Genomic DNA, 16071 nt, shown 5'->3' with positions numbered 1-16071 from the left:
TGCACCTTTGGGACCCACAGCAGCCAGGCAGTGCTGCTGTGCTGGGGAGGGTCCCTCTGGCAGCAGCAGGGGTGCTGGGGGGAAGGCTTCTGCAGCTGCATCCCAGAGCATCTCTGCAGCAGGTCCTGGGATGTGCTTAGCTGCAACAAACCTGCTTGCAAAGTGAGGAAATGCCAAGGGGTAGCTGTGACTGAGAGCTGAAGCTGCCCCCGGGGGGGGGGTCAGGTGCACAAACACTCTCCTCTGGCAGCCAGCAAAGGCTTCCCCTTGCTTCTAGTCAGCACTTTGGGTGTTTGCTGTGGTTCCCTGCCCAGCAAATTCCTCCTTTGCAGCTCCACTTCAGGGTTCCCTGCCCAGCAAATTCCTCCTTTGCACCTCCACTTCAGGGTTCCCTGCCCAGCAAATTCCTCCTTTGCACCTCCACTTCAGGGTTCCCTGCCCAGCAAATTCCTCCTTTGCAGCTCCACTTCAGGGTTCCCTGCCCAGCAAATTCCTCCTTTGCAGCTCCACTTCAGGGTTCCCTGCCCAGCAGACTTCTTCCCTTAGCAGCCCACAGAGGAGCTCTGATGGTCTCCACCTTTTTCTTCTTCCTCAAAGCTTCACAGCTGAGTTTTTGTTTCAAGAACTTCTTGAGGTGTCCCTTGCAGTGGCTTTGGAATGCAGCTCTAGGAGTGGCTTTTGGTTTTCCTCCTGGCTTTTGAGGTTGATTTGATTTGATTCCCAGGCTGTGGCAGGGCTGATTTCAGGAGTTCTGTTTCTCAGTGGCAAACTGAATTGATTTTATTTTATAGTTTGTTTGGTTTGGGTTTGTTTTTTTTTGTTGTTCCTTTGATTTTCTTTGGCTAAGTACTGATAGTTTGAGGTTTGATCTTGCAAGTTTGCTGCCTGCTCCCAGTCTTGACTCTCTGCTGGAGAGCTCTCAGTGCAGCCCATAGGAGGAGGAAAGGCTCCATCCTTGCTCGCCGGGGAGCAGCTGCCCAGTTGTGACCTGAGTGCTTGTGCCAAAGTCTGGCACAGCAAAACGCAGCAGGAGAGGAGGAAGAGTGGAGCTGGGAACCTGGAAACCCTGAGTCCAGCTCTGCTAATGCTTGCCACAGACCTTCCACAGGTCAGCTCACTCCTTCCGTTTCTTCCTCCGTAGGGGAGGATATGACCAAGTCCTTACAACAACCCCTGTGAGGCACCCAACTGTACAGCACTAAGTGCTACCTACTTCTTGTGCCAGCCCCCCTCAGGCTGGGGCACTTTGTTCTTCCAGACGGGGAAATGAGTGTTTGGTTGCTGCAGGAAGGCTCTCGAGGTGGGACTGGGTTTGCTTTCCAACAGCTGCTCAGCCTTGTTCCAGCTGGGAACGAACTGAGGCACTTCAGCAGCCTGGCAGGGCTCAGGGAGGGTCAGAGCCTGCAGGGCTGCAGATGCTGCACGCTCAGGGTCAGAGCCTGCAGGGCTGCAGCTGCTGCACGCTCAGGGTGGGAGCCTGCAGGGCTGCAGCTGCTACACGCTCAAGGTCAGAGCCTGCAGGGCTGCAGCTGCTGCACGCTCAGGGTCAGAGCCTGCAGGGCTGCAGCTGCTACACGCTCAGGGTCAGAGCCTGCAGGGCTGCAGCTGCTGCACGCTCAGGGTGGGAGCCTGCAGGGCTGCAGATGCTGCACGCTCAGGGTCAGAGCCTGCAGGGCTGCAGCTGCTGCACGCTCAGGGTCGGAGCCTGCAGGGCTGCAGCTGCTGCACGCTCAGGGTCAGAGCCTGCAGGGCTGCAGCTGCTGCACGCTCAGGGTGGGAGCCTGCAGGGCTGCAGATGCTGCACGCTCAGGGTCAGAGCCTGCAGGGCTGCAGCTGCTGCACGCTCAGGGTGGGAGCCTGCAGGGCTGCAGATGCTGCATGCTCAGGGTCAGAGCTTGCAGATGCTGCCTGTCCAGGTCCAGTTGGATGCTTTTCTGTAGCTGCTGGCTCCCAGGAACCAGCTGCTCCCTGCCAGGTCTGGCTTTGCAGCTTAGCCACTTGCAGAAGGCAAATGATTTCCTACTCTTGGCCATCAGATCCCAAGCACACAGCTGCAGTGAGAAACTTTACCCCTCGGAACTCTTAACACTTCAAAGGCAAACATTTTGTATGTCTGAGCTGTTTGGGACTGTTCCCTAGGCCAAACCTGTTGAGTCCAGCTCAGGTCAGGTCCTGTTTTTGTTACAATTTGCACTGCACTTCTGATTTAATTCAGTGTCATTAAGCTGTGTCCTACTAACTGTCCTGAAGCAGAAGGTTGTAAAAACGAGACCAACTTTAGATGCAATATTTCCCCCCCCCCACCCCTCCCTCCCACCTCTTTTCATTTCTGTTCACCGTTGTCAGCCCCCAGGCTCCAGCATCCTGTAATTATGTATAAAGGTTTTATTTATTTAAAGTTAGATTAGCTGAACCATTTTTAACACCTGGCTCTGGGCAGTGTCCCATTAACGCATTGATTGTGTTTCCTTTGTCTTGTGTTAATAAATATCGATGCCTGAGCACTCCCTGCGCCCTCCGGCTGCTCTGTGTCTCTGAGGGATTTAAGGAAGCCAACAGGGGGAAGCCTTCTCCTGGAGAAAAGGGAGAGGGAAACTCTGAGCCAGGCTGGCCACAGCAGTTGGGAGGTGGCTCCATCCTTGGAGCCGTTCCGGATCAGGTCGTTTGTGGCGCTCCGAGCAGCCTGCTCTGGTTGGGGATGTCCCTGCTGACTGCGGGGGGGGGTTTGGACTGGGTGACCTTGAGAGGTCCCTTCCAGTCCAACTCCCCTCTGGGCTTCTGTCACTGACTGCTCCTGCAAACCTGTGGCTGCAGCTGGGTCACATCCAGGGTGGAACCCGTGGGGAAGGCTCCCCCCCGGTCCCGGTGAGTGCTTGGAGCTGCTGCTGTGTTTTACAGGGAACGAATCCTGTGCTTTGTGCTGTGGTCCTAAAGGCTGCTGGGGGGGAGCTGGCCCCGTCTGAGGCTTTGGCACCCCAGGACTGTCTGGGGAAAACCCAGTGAGGAACTGCAGCTGGAATCATCTCCGCTCCACCTGTTTGACCTTCCTTTAGTCCCCTGTGCAGTGCTTGAGATTCCTTTTCCCTCATCCAGCTGTGCTGTCCCTCCTAGGTGAGGAGGTTAAAGCTTTGCTGTCCCTCCTAGGTGAGGAGGTTAAAGCTTTGCTGTCCCTCCTAGGTAAGGACTCCTGCCCTGGCAGCACTCCAGGTGGGGTCTCAGCAGAGCACAGCAGAGGGGGAGAATCCCCTCCCTGTCCCTGCTGGCTGCTGCCGCAGCCCAGGCTCTGCTTGGCTCTCTGGGCTGCAAGTGCACACTGCTGGCTCCTGCTGAGCTTCTCCTCCAGCAGCACCCCCAAGTGCCTCTCCTCAGGGCTGCTCTCCAGCCTGGCACTGCCCAGCCTGGATTGGTGCTTGGCATTGCCTCGACCCAGCTGCAGGACCTTGCACTCGGTCTTGGAGGTCTCTTCCAACCGGAGACGCTCTGCGATGCTGCGCTAGACGCCAGGCAGCCACCGGCCGCAGCCCCGCGGCTGTGCACCCAGCGCTGGAAGGCCAGAACCGGCCTGCGGCGGCGCAGCAATCCCTCGCTCCGCTGCTTCGTTCCGCAGCGGCAGCTGAAGGCAAAGGGCAGGAGGCTCTGGGCGAGCAAAGCCTTCCCGGCCCGGCCGTGCCCAGCCCGCGGCCTGCGCCCTCGGTTCCGTGCGGGCGGCCGCAGGCAGCTCCCCGCCCTGGGGCCGGCAGCGGCGCTCTGCCGCCGCCTCTCTATGGTCCCGCGATTGGAGCCCGCCGGCTGGAGGCGGTGCCGGAGCGGCCGCTCTGGCTTCCGGCGGCGGAACTCTATGGTGCGGGGAACTCTATGGTTGGGGTTTCCAGGCGAGGCCTCCGCCGCGACTCTATGGTCGCAGTCCGCCCGCCCCGCGCGGGCCTGCCGTGTTCGCGATGCCGCCGGCGCCGGTGTCGGTGTCCTGAGGCGGAGACGGGCGCGGCCGTGGCCCTCCCCACGTGGGCCCACCGGCGGGACCTGGAGGGCCTCTGAGGTAAGAGCGGGAGCCGCCGAGGCACGGCCGGGCTGGGGAGGCCTCCCCTGGGCCCGTTCGCCCCTTCCCCCCCCCCCCGCCCCGTTGGCCCCGAAGCGGCTCCTTCCGCCGGCCCCGGGCCTACAGCAGGCCCGACCGGGTCGTGTCGCTCCCCTCGGCACCCGGCGCCAGCCCTCCCCGCAGCCTGCTCGCCCCTGGGCCGCGAGGGAACGGCTGAGCCCCGTTACAGACCGGGGAGCGGACTGCGGCGCGGTCGTTCTCCTCAGCTGAGGCTCTCCTCGCCCCTTCCCGGCCGGCGGCCGCTACGCAGGACCCCCGGGGGGAGCTCCTTCGCGGCCGCCCCAGCCAAGGCACACCGGGCCCGAGGCGCTCTGCTCCCCGCGCAGCCTGTGGCTGCCGCCGGGCCCGGGCCCCGCATCGCCCCGGGGGCTGCTGCCGCTGCCCGAGGCTCGGCGCCGCCGAGGAGCCTCCTGCATGGCTGGGGACAGGCTCCCCCCCCCCCCCCGCCGGGCTCTGGCACGGAGCGCCCGGGGAGCTTCGGCTCCGTTTGAGTGTTGAGCGGACGGACCGCGGGAGTCTCCTCCGCAGAGGCGGCTGCGGGTGACCGGTGGGGAGCAGCGAGGGTCCCGTGACGGCGGCGATCGCCTCTGCCGTTAACTCGGGCTGGGTCTGTGAGCTCTGCCCGAGGCAGCCAGCGTGGGGTCGGTGCTCGGCGGGCTGCTGCAGGTCGTTTGGCTGTGGTCTGAGCGGTGCTTTCCTCTCGCTAAGCGCCCCCCGGGGCTGTGTCCCTGCGGCGGAGGCGTTTGCAGGCTGCGGGGGGGGAGGGGGCTGGCTGCAGCTGCTCGCCGCGGGGGTGGGCAGGCAGCTGCGTTTCACTGCGGGAGGGGGAGTGGAAGAGACCTGGGAAGTGCTGCTGGAGTTCTGAGGAGTATCCATGAGTCTGTCTGGGGAACCGAGGCCAAAACTAGCTCCAAGTGCAGAGTGCTGCACTTTGGCCACAGCAACCCCATGCAGAGCTACAGGCTGGGGTCGGAGTGGCTGAGAGCAGCCAGACAGAGAGGGATCTGGGGGTGCTGATTGATACCCACCTGAACATGAGCCAGCAGTGTGCCCAGGTGGCCAAGAGAGCCAGTGGCATCCTGGCCTGCATCAGCAATGGTGTGGCCAGCAGGAGCAGGGAGGTCATTCTGCCCCTGTACTCTGCACTGCTTAGACCACACCTTGAGTGCTGTGTTCAGTTCTGGGCCCCCCAGTTTAGGAGGGACATTGAGATGCTTGAGCGTGTCCAGAGAAGGGCAACGAGGCTGGGGAGAGGCCTTGAGCACAGCCCTACGAGGAGAGGCTGAGGGAGCTGGGATTGGTTAGCCTGGAGAAGAGGAGGCTCAGGGGAGACCTTATTGCTGTCTACAACTACCTGAGGGGTGGTTGTGGCCAGGAGGAGGTTGCTCTCTTCTCTCAGGTGGCCAGCACCAGAACGAGAGGACACAGCCTCAGGCTGCACCAGGTGAGATTTAGGCTGGAGGTGAGGAGAAAGTTCTTCCCTGAGAGAGTCATTGGGCACTGGAATGGGCTGCCCGGGGAGGTGGTGGAGTCGCCGTCCCTGGAGCTGTTCAAGGCAGGACTGGACGTGGCACTTGGTGCCATGGTCTGGCCTTGAGCTCTGTGCTAAAGGGTTGGACTTGATGATCTGTGAGGTCTCTTCCAACCTGTGATACTGTGAACTGTCACTGGCTCCATTGGCTCCAACCTCCTCCCTTGCTCCTTGGCATGAGCTCGGAGGATTTGCTGCCCTTTGCCTCTGCCTGTCACAGATTCCTGGAGAACAAGCACAGTTCTGCCCATCTGCATGAAAAACCCAAACCTGCCCAAATGCCTTCCTTCCAAAGTCAAGTAAACAGTGTTTGAGGAGCTCTGGCTGCTGCAGGCAGCTGCTTGGAGATGGTAAAGCCTCCAGAGTTCCACAGCTTGTATGGATTTGTGCTTTTCATGGCTGCTCCTCAGCCGTCTAGGAGGGCCCTGAGGTGGTGCCTGAGGGCTGGTTCAGAGTGAAGACTCTGGTGTTTGAAGGAGGAAGATGAACTCTGGGAGGACAGAGTAAACTTGCCCACGGTGAGATGTGGTGTTTCTGTCTCTGTTCCCAAGGAAGATGTGTCTGAGACTCCAGCTCCCATTTAGAGGCAGTGCTGGGATGAGAGGCACTGGGTTGGAGCCTTGAGGAGGGGAGAGGGAGACAAGATTCTGCTCTCTGTCTCCTGTTGGCTTTCACCCCTCCAGGCCAGGCTACAGAGCTGTGGTTTTAGCTCAGCAGGGAAAAATCAATGAGTCACATTTCCACGGAAAGAAATTTCACTTCCAGTCTCGTAGCAACTGTGCCCTGAGCAGCCTCAGCCCTCCCCTGACGAAACGTTCGGCGCTCACCCATCAGCTTCTCTGCCCTGGGCTGCTCCTCCCACTCCCCCTCCCCTAACCCCCTGCTTCTGCAGGGCCACTGAGCCCCACTGCTGCCAGGGGGATGCTGTCAGGACACCCTGAGCAGTCCCACATTGGATCTGAGAGCTGAGAGAAGCTCTCCTGGCTGCTAGGTGGGGACAGAGTGGCTGCTGCAGGGGCTGGAACTCAGAACTGCCTCTCTCTGCTTGCAGCTTGAACTTTTGCTTGGGTTTTGTGCACCTTCAGATGTTGAAAACAGGTTTGGCTGGCAGCTTGGGAATTGTTTTGCTCACAGCTTCATCTTGGCTTTCTTGGTGGCTCTCAAGACCTGACTTGTTTATTTTTCACCAGAAAGAAAACCAAACCCACCCCAGGAACTGCAGTAAATGATGTGGCAGTGAACCTCAGCAGGGGGTAGGTGTGAGCCAGTGCTGCCAGGGCAGAAGGGGACAAGTCCAGAGCAGGGCTTGGTACTGCTGTGAGGCCCTGCCCAGGTGGCCTACTGGGCTCAACCTGCCCAAAGCCACGGACGAGTCAGGGACTGGAGAACCTCTCCTGTGGGGACAGGCTAGGAGAGCTGGAGCTGTGCAGCCTGGAGAGGAGAAGGCTCCAGGGAGACCTTAAAGCAACCTTCCAGTGCCTGAAGGGGCTTCAGGACAGCTGGAGAGAGGCTTGGGACAAGGACTGGGAGTGCCAGGATGAGGGACAAAGGCTTTTGAGCTGTGAGAAGTGAGACTGAAAGTGGAGAGGAGGAAGAAATTCTTGGCCTTGAGGCTGGGGAGCCACTGGCACAGGCTGCCCAGGAAGGTTGTGGCTGCCCCCTCCTTGGAGGTGTTCCAGGCCAGACTGGCTGAGGCCTGGAGCAGCCTGGGCTGGTGGAAGTGTCCCTGCCCCTGGCAGGAGGTTGGCACTGGATGGTCTTGAAGGTCCTTTCCACTCCATGCTCTAAGGAAGGCTTCCACCCAACCCCAGCTCCCTTCCTGGCCCCGCAGGAGCTGCCCAAGGCTGGCGGCGCAGAAGGGGAAGCGACTCCAGAGGCTGTGCATGGAAAGGAACAGCAAAGGGCAAAGAGCTCCTGAAAAAATCTGCAAGTGGGGCTGGCAGCATCGTGCATGAGGCTCTGTGGAGCAGCAGGGCAGTGCCCTGACCCCAGTGTACCTCCTGTGTTGCAGCTGATGATGGAAGAGGTGCACAAGAGCAGCAGCAGCAGCAGCAGCTCGGTGACGCCGCCGCAAGCCGCAGCCGTACAAGGTACAACCCTTCAGGCAGCTCAGCTCTCTCATATTGCTCAACAGGTAAAGCCTGGCCCAAATCTCAGCAAACATTCCAGGTAGTTAAGAGCCATCCTTAGAATGTCCCACAAGCTGTGCTGGTCCCCGAGGTGTAGAAACACAGAGAGAAGAAAAGGAACCTAAAGACTGCCCAGAAAAGTCTCCTGAGTTGTGCATGGGCAGCACAAGAGCAGTTCAAGGCCAGGCTGGAGGAGGCCTTGAGCTGAGCTGGGGGGAGGTGTCCCTGCCTGTGGCAGAGGGTTGGAGGAGATGAGCTCTGAGGTCCCTTCCAGCCTGAGCCATTCCCTGTGCTGGGGGAGAGCAGCTCTGCTGGCTCAGTCTCAGCACTGCCACTCTGGAGAATTCTCTTCCTTTGTGGTTCCTTCAGAGCTCCCCAGGTTGGAGTTGCAGCATTTGAATGCACAAAATCCTGCAGCTCCCAATTTCCCCTGACCCAAGGCATGGCAGTGACTCCTGCAGCCTTTTCTGTGTGTCTCCAAGATGTCCACTTTCAAAGGGCATCTTCTGGGGTTTCAGTGACACTGAAAAGAAGCTTCTGCAAGTGCCTGTCCTCTGCTGCTCTGCCCACATGCACCTGCAGCTCCTGGGGCTGGGCAGCAGCTGCTGCAGTGAAGGATTCTTTGTCTCTGCAGATGTCTCTGCGGGGTCCTGCTCCCCTGACAGTTGTGCAGCTTCCTGGAGAGCAAGTCCAGGTCCAGGGAGTCATTCAGACAGCTCAGTCCTCTTCTGTCATCCACTCCCCTCAGGTGCAGACAGTGCAGGTGAGTGCAGGCTCTGGCTGGCAGCAGTGCTGGGGTTTGTGTGCCATGGGCTTGGGGAGGCTGCTCTGACCCTGCAGGCCCTGCCACAGTGCAGGCTGGCACCAGACAGGCCTTGAGCAGCCTGGGTTGGGGGGAGGTGTCTCTGCCCATGGTTGGGGTTGGAACTGGATGATCTTCAAGGTCCCTTCCAACCCAGACCATTTAATGACTCTGTGAGGATGATGAAGGGAGTTGAACATCTCTGCTGTGAAGAAAGAGACCTGCAGGTGTTCTTTGTGAAGAGGAGAAGGCTGAGAGGGGACCTGGTCAGTGTCTGCAGATATCTGAGGGGTGGGTGTCAGGATGAAGGTGCCAGGCTCTGGTCGGTGGTGCCCAGTGATGGGAGGAGGAACTAGGAGGGACAAGCTGGAACCCAGGAGGTTCATCTCAACATGAGGAGAAACATCTTTGGTGTGAGGGTGCTGGAGCCTGGAGCAGGCTGCCCAGAGAGGCTGTGGAGTCTCCTCTGGAGAGCTTCCAACTCCCCCTGGCTGTGTTCCTGTGTGACCTGCGCTGGGTACCCTGCTTTGGGCAGAGGTTGGACTGGGTCTTTGGAGGTCCCATCCAAGCCCCCCATGATGTGTGGGTCTGGGGTCTGTCCTGGCTAACCTGGGCTGTGCCCTGCAGGTGTCTCTGTCTGAGAGTGAGGACTCTCAGGACTCCTCGGACAGCATCAGCTCGGCACAGAGGGCTGGAGGCATCCTCGCACGGAGACCTTCCTACCGGTGAGTGCTGCAGGGGGCACACAGCAGCCTGGCACTGCTGCCACTCTGCTGCCACTCTCCAGAGGGCTTCCTCTCTCCTGGGGCACACAGCAGACCTCCTGAGATCGCCACCTCAGCTGCCTCCTGCCAGCAGCCTTGGACTTAGCTAAGGAGAGATGAGCTGCAGTGTGCCGTGGGGCAGGGGAATTGGGCAGCAGCTGTAAGCTTGAGTTGCAGAACTGCTGAGGGCTGCTGCTGAGTGCCAGGGGCTGGATTGAATTGCTCCTGAGTCACAGAATGGTGGAGGCTGGAGAGGACTTCTGGAGGCTGAGTGCAACCCTCTGCCAGAGCAGGGTCACCCAGGGCAAGTGGCACAGGAACACATCCAGGAGGGGTTGGAAGCCCTCCAGAGAGGGAGACTCCAGCACCTCCCTGGGCAGCCTGCTCCAGCTGGAGGAGCTGTCTCAGCTCCTCGAGTCCATCAGCCCCACACCACCATGGCCACTAAGCCATGTCCCATTTAGCTCCTAAAATGACTCAGACATGGAAATAAATGCTCAGACTGTAACCTACAGAGAGGTCCTCACAGAAGGAGCTGAGGCAGTCACCTGCCACAACATTTCAGCTCCAGGAGCTGCTGCACCTCCACGTTTAGGGTTTGTTTCTGCTGCAGAGAGCAGGCAGAGCCTTGGCAGGTGTGGCTGATAAGAGACTTCTTTTGTTGTTGTTTTCCTTCTTCAATAGAAAAATTCTGAAGGATCTTTCCTCTGAAGATAGTCGAGAGAGGAAAGGAGATGAGGAGAGTCCTGGGGTCTCCACGGTCACATCCATGTCTGTGCCCACACCAATCTACCAGACCAGCTCTGGCCAGTACAGTAGGTGCCCACTGCCTGCCTGCCTGCACCCCTCTGGGACTCTGCTTGCCTCAGGGCCAGGGTTTGGTACATGTGGGACTGAGGTGAAAGCCTCCAGGCAATGAAGTGACTGCAGGCAGCTGGACTGGGATCAGGAGACTCTCCTGAGGATCATGGCATGGGTCGGGGTGGAAGGGACCTTAAAAGATCACCCAGTTCCAACTGCCCTGCCAGGGCAGAGCCACCTAGAGAGGGTCACACAGGAGCATGTCCAGGTGGGTTTGGAATGACTCCAGGCATGGAGACTCCACAGCCTCTCTGGGCAGCCTGCTCCAGCTCCCTTCAGTTCCAGAAGCTCCTCCTCATGTCTGATGGAACTTCTGATACTCCACTTTGTGCCCATTGCCCCTTGCCCTGGCACTGGGCACCACTGACACAAACCTGGCCCCCACTCCTCCCATGTTTATAAACGTTAGCAAGGTCCTCTCCAGAGCAAACAGCCCCAGGGGCCTCAGCCTGGCATGGTCCAGGCCCTTCAGCATCCTCACAGCCTCTGCTGGACTCTCTCTGCTGTATCCTGGCCCTCTGAAACTGGGGAGCCCACAACCGACCCCAGCTGTGGCCTCACCATGGCAGAGCAGAGGGAGAGGAGAAAAACCTTCCCCTTGCCCACACTTCTGAGTGCCCCCAGGAGGCCTCTGCCCTTCCCGGCCAGAGCAGGAAGCCCTCCAGGCATGGCAGCGTTTGCCAGCAGCGGGCAGGGCTGCAGGGGCTGCAGTCCCATGCCCAGCTGCAGTCCCATGCCCAGCTGCAGATGCTGCCTGCTCTCTGCTCTCCTCGCAGTTGCCATCGCTGCCAACGGGCTGCAGCTGGGCGGCGCCGGCGCCGAGGGCGTGCAGGGGCTGCAGGCGCTCACCATGAGCAGCGCTGGCAGCGCCCAGCCTGGCACCACCATCCTGCAGTACGCTCAGACCTCCGACGGGCAGCAGATCCTCGTGCCCAGCAACCAGGTGGTGGTGCAGAGTGAGTACCCCTGGCAGCAGGGCAGGGACCCTGCCAGCCTCTGGGCACTGCCCCACAGCTCGCAGTTCAGCTCCTGCGCTGCCAGCACCACTGTTCCCCGGGCACTCAGCACCTCTGCCCCTGGGCCCCTCTGCACCCCTGTCCCTCAGCACCCCTGTCCCTGGGCCCCTCTGCACCCCTGTACCTCTGCACCCCTGCCCTGGGCCCCTCTGCACCCCTGTACCTCAGCACCCCTACCCTGGGGCCCTCAGCACCCCTGTCCCGGGGTCCCCTCAGCACCCCTGCCCCTCAGCACCCTTGTCCCTGGGCCCCTGAGCACCCCTGCCCTGGGGCCCTCAGCACCTGTGCCCCTCAGCACCTCTGCCCCTGGGCCCCTCAGCACCCCTGCCCTCGGGTCTCTCAGGGCCCCTTCCCCCGGGGCTCTCAGCACCCCTGCTGCTGGGCCCCTGCCCCTGAGGCCCTCAGCACCCCTGCCCCTTGCCCCCTGTCCCTGGAGCCCTCAGCACCCCTGCCCTTGGGTCCCTGTCCCTAGGCCCCTCAGCACCCCTGCCCCTGGGCGCCTGCTCCCAGGGTCCTCAGCGTTACTGCCCTGTGCCTTTTAGACCCTCCAGGGGTGGGGACTTCACCACCAGCCTGGGCCAGGGCCTGAGAACCCTTCCTGGGAGGAAATTTTTCCCACTATCAACCTGAACCTCCCTCAGCAAACCCTGAGCCCAAGATGCTCCCCCCACAGCCCCCTGGGGGACCCTCTCCCCTTTGCCCTCCCTGGAGCTGGCACTGTCCCTGGCTTCCCTCTCCTGCTGCCACAAGAAGTGACTGCTCAGCCTTGGCAGCATGGGTTGGGCACCAGGAATGGCCCTGGGGTGGCTGAGGTTTGCTGTCAGGAGCTGAGCAGCAGCCAGCAGCACTGACTCAGGTGTGGCCTCCTACTGCCACGTCCTGATGTGCCTTGCATTGTCCCCACAGCTGCCTCGGGGGACATGCAGACCTACCAGATCCGCACCACCCCCACCCCCACCTCCCTGCCCCAGGCCGTGGTGATGACCTCTCCTGTCACCCTGAGCTCGCAGACAAGCAAGACAGACGACCCCCAGCTGAAACGCGAGATCAGGCTGATGAAGAACAGGTGGGTGAGGGCCCCTGGGCTGCAGGGCAGCTCCAGGAGAGCTGGGCAGGGACTTCTTTGACAAGGGTTTGGAGTGGCAGGACCAGAGGGGGATAGATTGAAACTGAAACTCCTGCAGCCCTTCCAAGGGGCTCCCTGGAGCCTTCTCCCCTCCAGCCTGCACAGCCACAGCTCCCTCACCCTGTGCCCCGCAGGGGAGGTTCTGCAGCTCTCTGCCCATCTTGGTGCCTCCCTCCATTCTCACCACCTGTCCTGGTGTCCTTGGCTCAGCTCCCTGCTCTTCCCCTGCCTCAGCACAGCAACATCCCCAGCTCAGGGCTGCTGCTTGCTGTGTTGCAGGGAGGCTGCTCGGGAGTGCCGCAGGAAGAAGAAGGAATATGTGAAGTGCCTGGAGAACAGAGTGGCAGTGCTGGAGAACCAGAACAAGACTTTGATTGAAGAGCTAAAGACTCTGAAAGATCTTTACTGCCATAAAAGTGTCTAAGGAAAGGTCAAACCTCTGTGGACTGTGGAAAATTCCAGAGGAGAATTTTGGGGTTTGGTTTTTGTTTTGGTTTTTTTTTTGTCTTTTTTTTTTTTATAGACTGAATTTTTTTTGTTTTTAACCTAAAGGAAAGGTTCAAAGAAACAAAGCAACACAAAAACCCAAACAAAAAGAGACACTTTTCTACCTGGATTTCACAGCTTCAAGGCTCCAGAGTTTATTTACAACCTGTTGGTGACACAAGAAAGAAAAAAAAAGGACAAGAAAAAAACCTCAGCAAAATTCCTGCTGGCACAACTGGAAACTTGCTCAAGTCGAAACTGCAGCTGCAGTGAGAGGACAGAGACAGCCCTGCCCGAGGCCAGGTGGTGAAAATCCCTTGGGATATCCCTCTTGTCCTGGAGACTTTGGCTTGAGTGTGGCTGCAGTGACCTCCCTCCATGGCTGGCATTAAGTTTCGTTCAGCACCAGCTGAGTTCTTCCTCTCTTCCTTTCCTCTCTCAGCTCTTTTGTCTGTAAATATTTCCCTCTGGGCCCCCGGAGCTGCTCCTGGCAGGGGCAGGTGATGAAGCCAGAAGCTGTTGGGCTGCTGGAGGCATCGATTCTCTGGACTCTCTCAGCTGACAGGTTCCAAAGTTGGCCTTGGTGGTTGTTTTGGGGTATTTTTTTCCTCCCATGTTTGCTGTGTTTATCCAGTCTGGGAAGGATCTGCAAGCAAGCAGCCAGGGAGGCCCAGTCCTGGAGCTGCCTGGGCCACAGAGACCTCAGCATGCTGAAGACTTCTCCTATGTACTCCAAGAGGAGAGTGGAAGTGAGGACACCTGAAGTGCTTCTTGTGCCCTTCCCATGCCCACTGTGGGTGAGGCCTCATCCAGGCTGGGTGCTGGCCCCAGGCAAGAGGGCCTAGAGGTCACCCAGCCCCTGCAGCCCAGGTGGGCTGGGGTCTGATGGCCTTGGGAAAGCTTCTGGAACCAGGTGCTGGTGAGCAAGGTTCTGAAGGGTGACTCGTGGTGACAGTGATGACTTGATGATGATGATGATTTCAGAATTTGCTGAGCTATTGAGCATCCAGAACCCAGCCCCAACCCAGGTGCTGCTGCTAGGAGCAGCAGAGCCTTGTGCTGCTTGCCTGAGCTTCTGCTGTGCTTTGGGAGATGGAAACCAAACAGAGCTGAGCAGAAGGCAGATGAATACCAAAGGGTGGCTGAGGTCCTGTGGGCTGTGTGCTGGGGCAGTGCAGAGCATCTGCCCTCCTCTAAGGTAGATGATGTTTTGCAAAGTCCAAGCTGTTGGTGAGCAAAAAGCCTCCGGGGGAGGGCAGGGGAGGTGTTTGCTTGCTCTATTTTGTAGCTGAATTTGTTGCTCTTTGCCAACTCTGCCCCTGAGTTTCTACAGAGATTTTGACAAGTTTGTAGCTTTTTGTTTTAGTAAACAAAGGAAATATTTTGTGAAGCAGATTTTCAAGGATATATTTTTATGGATAGTACAAAGTCAAAGGAGATCCTCTTTGCTCTAAGGAGAGATTTGAATTAATTTTGTATGTCTCTAGGCAAAAAAAAAACCAACCCAAGAAACCCACAAGAAGAAAAAGGATCCTAAAGAGTATTAGGGACAAACTCCCCCCCCCTAGAGATCAGAGCTGTTGGTGCCCAGAGTTGGTGATGCTTGCACACTGCAGCTGGCTGCTGCCAGAGCTGCTGCTGGCTGTGAGCTCAGTTTGCTTCAGGTGAAAATGAAAGGTTGAGTTGGGACTTCTGAGTGGGGGATCTCTGCTCCTAGAGAGACTCAGAAGCCATCTGGATGTGACCCTGCTTGAGCCAAGGGGCTGGGTTAAGGTGGCCTGGCAGAGGTGCCAGCCAGCCTGCCCCTCCTGTGGTGCTGTGAGGCAGCAGAAGCTGTGTGTGCAGTGCCTGCTGCAGGAGCACTCAGGTGCTGTGCCCATAGCAGGGGTTGGGTCCTGCTTCCAGTCCTGGCAGAGGGAACTGCAGCCTGGGCTCTGCTGCCAGCCTGCTGCCCAAACCCCCCCTGTGTGCTGTGCCAGCTCAGGGCCGAGTGCTTCCCACCCTGCTCACCCCTCCCTGTGTCCTGCTTAGCCAAGGCTCAGGCAGCAGTTTGTGTTCCAGTGCTGGACTTGTGAGCGAGCAGAGCTCTGCTGCGTTCAACACTCAGCTCCCCGGGGGCAGGGAAGGACTCGTTTTGTTTTTCTGCAGCTTCTAAGAGTCTGCTTGGGCTGAGCATGCTCCACCCCCCCCCCAGTGCCCACCTGTGGGCATGCACTCCGCTGGTGGGCACAGAGCTGCTCTCCTTGCACCTCCTGGAGAGAGTCCTGACACCAGGGAGCTGCTCCGAAAGAGGCTTTTGGTGCCTCCTTTCTGCCAGCAGAGCAGCTTGGGACGTGCTCAGCACCTCCAGGAGCAGGACCTGGCCACCTCCCTTCAGGTGGTGTTGGGAGGGTTTGACCTACAGGGCTGAAACTAATTTGGTTAACTTCTCTGCTCTTTGATCCTCACCCTGTGCTCTCCTTCCTTTTCCTTCATTTCCCTTCTTTTGTAATACAGAATAATAATTAATAATAATAATAATAAAAAAGCTTTCAAGTGTTAAGAGCAAAACTCTGGTGGCAAAATCCTTTCTGTCCTCAGTGAAACCAACCTCCTGCTGCCAGGCACAACTCCCACTCCATTTTTATCCTCTTAAGGTAGTGTTTTGGAAGGAGCAGCTGATGTCTCCTCCTGGGAATATTAAACACTACCAGGAGTTTGCTCTTTAATCACTGACCACGAAGTACTTACTCTGGGTTTACTTCCAAATCTGGATTGGAAGAGAGTAAAATTCTACATCCTGAGAGTAAGAGCTGTAGTAGCTAACCCTGCTCTGCTGGCTGCTTCCAAACAGGAGTAAAAGCTTTGTCTGAACTGTAAATAATTGTTCAAGCAATTAGATGGTTGCAAAAAAAAAACTGACCTTGGTAAATAAAAGTCACCAGAAATTGAATTCTGCTCTGGTTTCTTTGGGGTTCCTGCTCTGGTTTCTTTGGGGTTCCTGCTCTGGTTTCTTTGGGGTTCCTGCTCTGGTTTCTTTGGGGTTCCTGCTCTGGTTTCTTTGGGGTTCCTGCTCTGGTTTCTTTGGGGTTCCTGCTCTGATGTCTTTGGGGTTCCTGCTCTGATGTCTTTGAGGTTCCTGCTCTGATTTCTTTGGAGTTCCTGCTCTGATTTCTTTGGAGTTCCTGCTCTGATTTCTTTGGAGTTCCTGCTCTGATTTCTTTGGGGTTCTGGCAGCACTGCAGCCCTGCCGTGATATCAAGACCTTTGCAGTGGCCAAG

At 58.3% G+C, this 16071-nt stretch overlaps 1 protein-coding gene across 6 annotated transcripts; it reads left to right on the top strand.

Moving 5' to 3' along the window:
- Positions 1-2846: 2846 nt before the first annotated feature.
- Positions 2847-15743, top strand: ATF1 (activating transcription factor 1). Of its 6 annotated transcripts, XM_064141587.1 has the most exons (10): positions 3852-4036; positions 6038-6145; positions 6818-6880; positions 7639-7761; positions 8391-8519; positions 9186-9283; positions 10007-10137; positions 10960-11139; positions 12106-12265; positions 12605-15743. In XM_064141587.1, the coding sequence occupies exons 4-10, from the start codon at positions 7642-7644 to the stop codon at positions 12747-12749; spliced, it is 963 nt and encodes a 320-aa protein (XP_063997657.1). In that variant the 5' UTR covers positions 3852-4036; positions 6038-6145; positions 6818-6880; positions 7639-7641; the 3' UTR covers positions 12750-15743. The 6 variants fall into 6 exon arrangements, with proteins under 6 accessions (XP_063997659.1, XP_063997657.1, XP_063997656.1 ...); XM_064141586.1 differs by lacking the exon at positions 6038-6145; XM_064141588.1 differs by lacking the exon at positions 6818-6880.
- The last annotated feature ends 328 nt before the right edge of the window (positions 15744-16071 follow it).

The sequence above is a fragment of the Pogoniulus pusillus genome, unplaced genomic scaffold (assembly GCF_015220805.1).
Source record: "Pogoniulus pusillus isolate bPogPus1 unplaced genomic scaffold, bPogPus1.pri scaffold_58_arrow_ctg1, whole genome shotgun sequence".
Classification (NCBI taxonomy): Eukaryota; Metazoa; Chordata; class Aves; order Piciformes; family Lybiidae; genus Pogoniulus; species Pogoniulus pusillus.
This window is presented reverse-complemented; position numbering and strand designations above follow the sequence as displayed.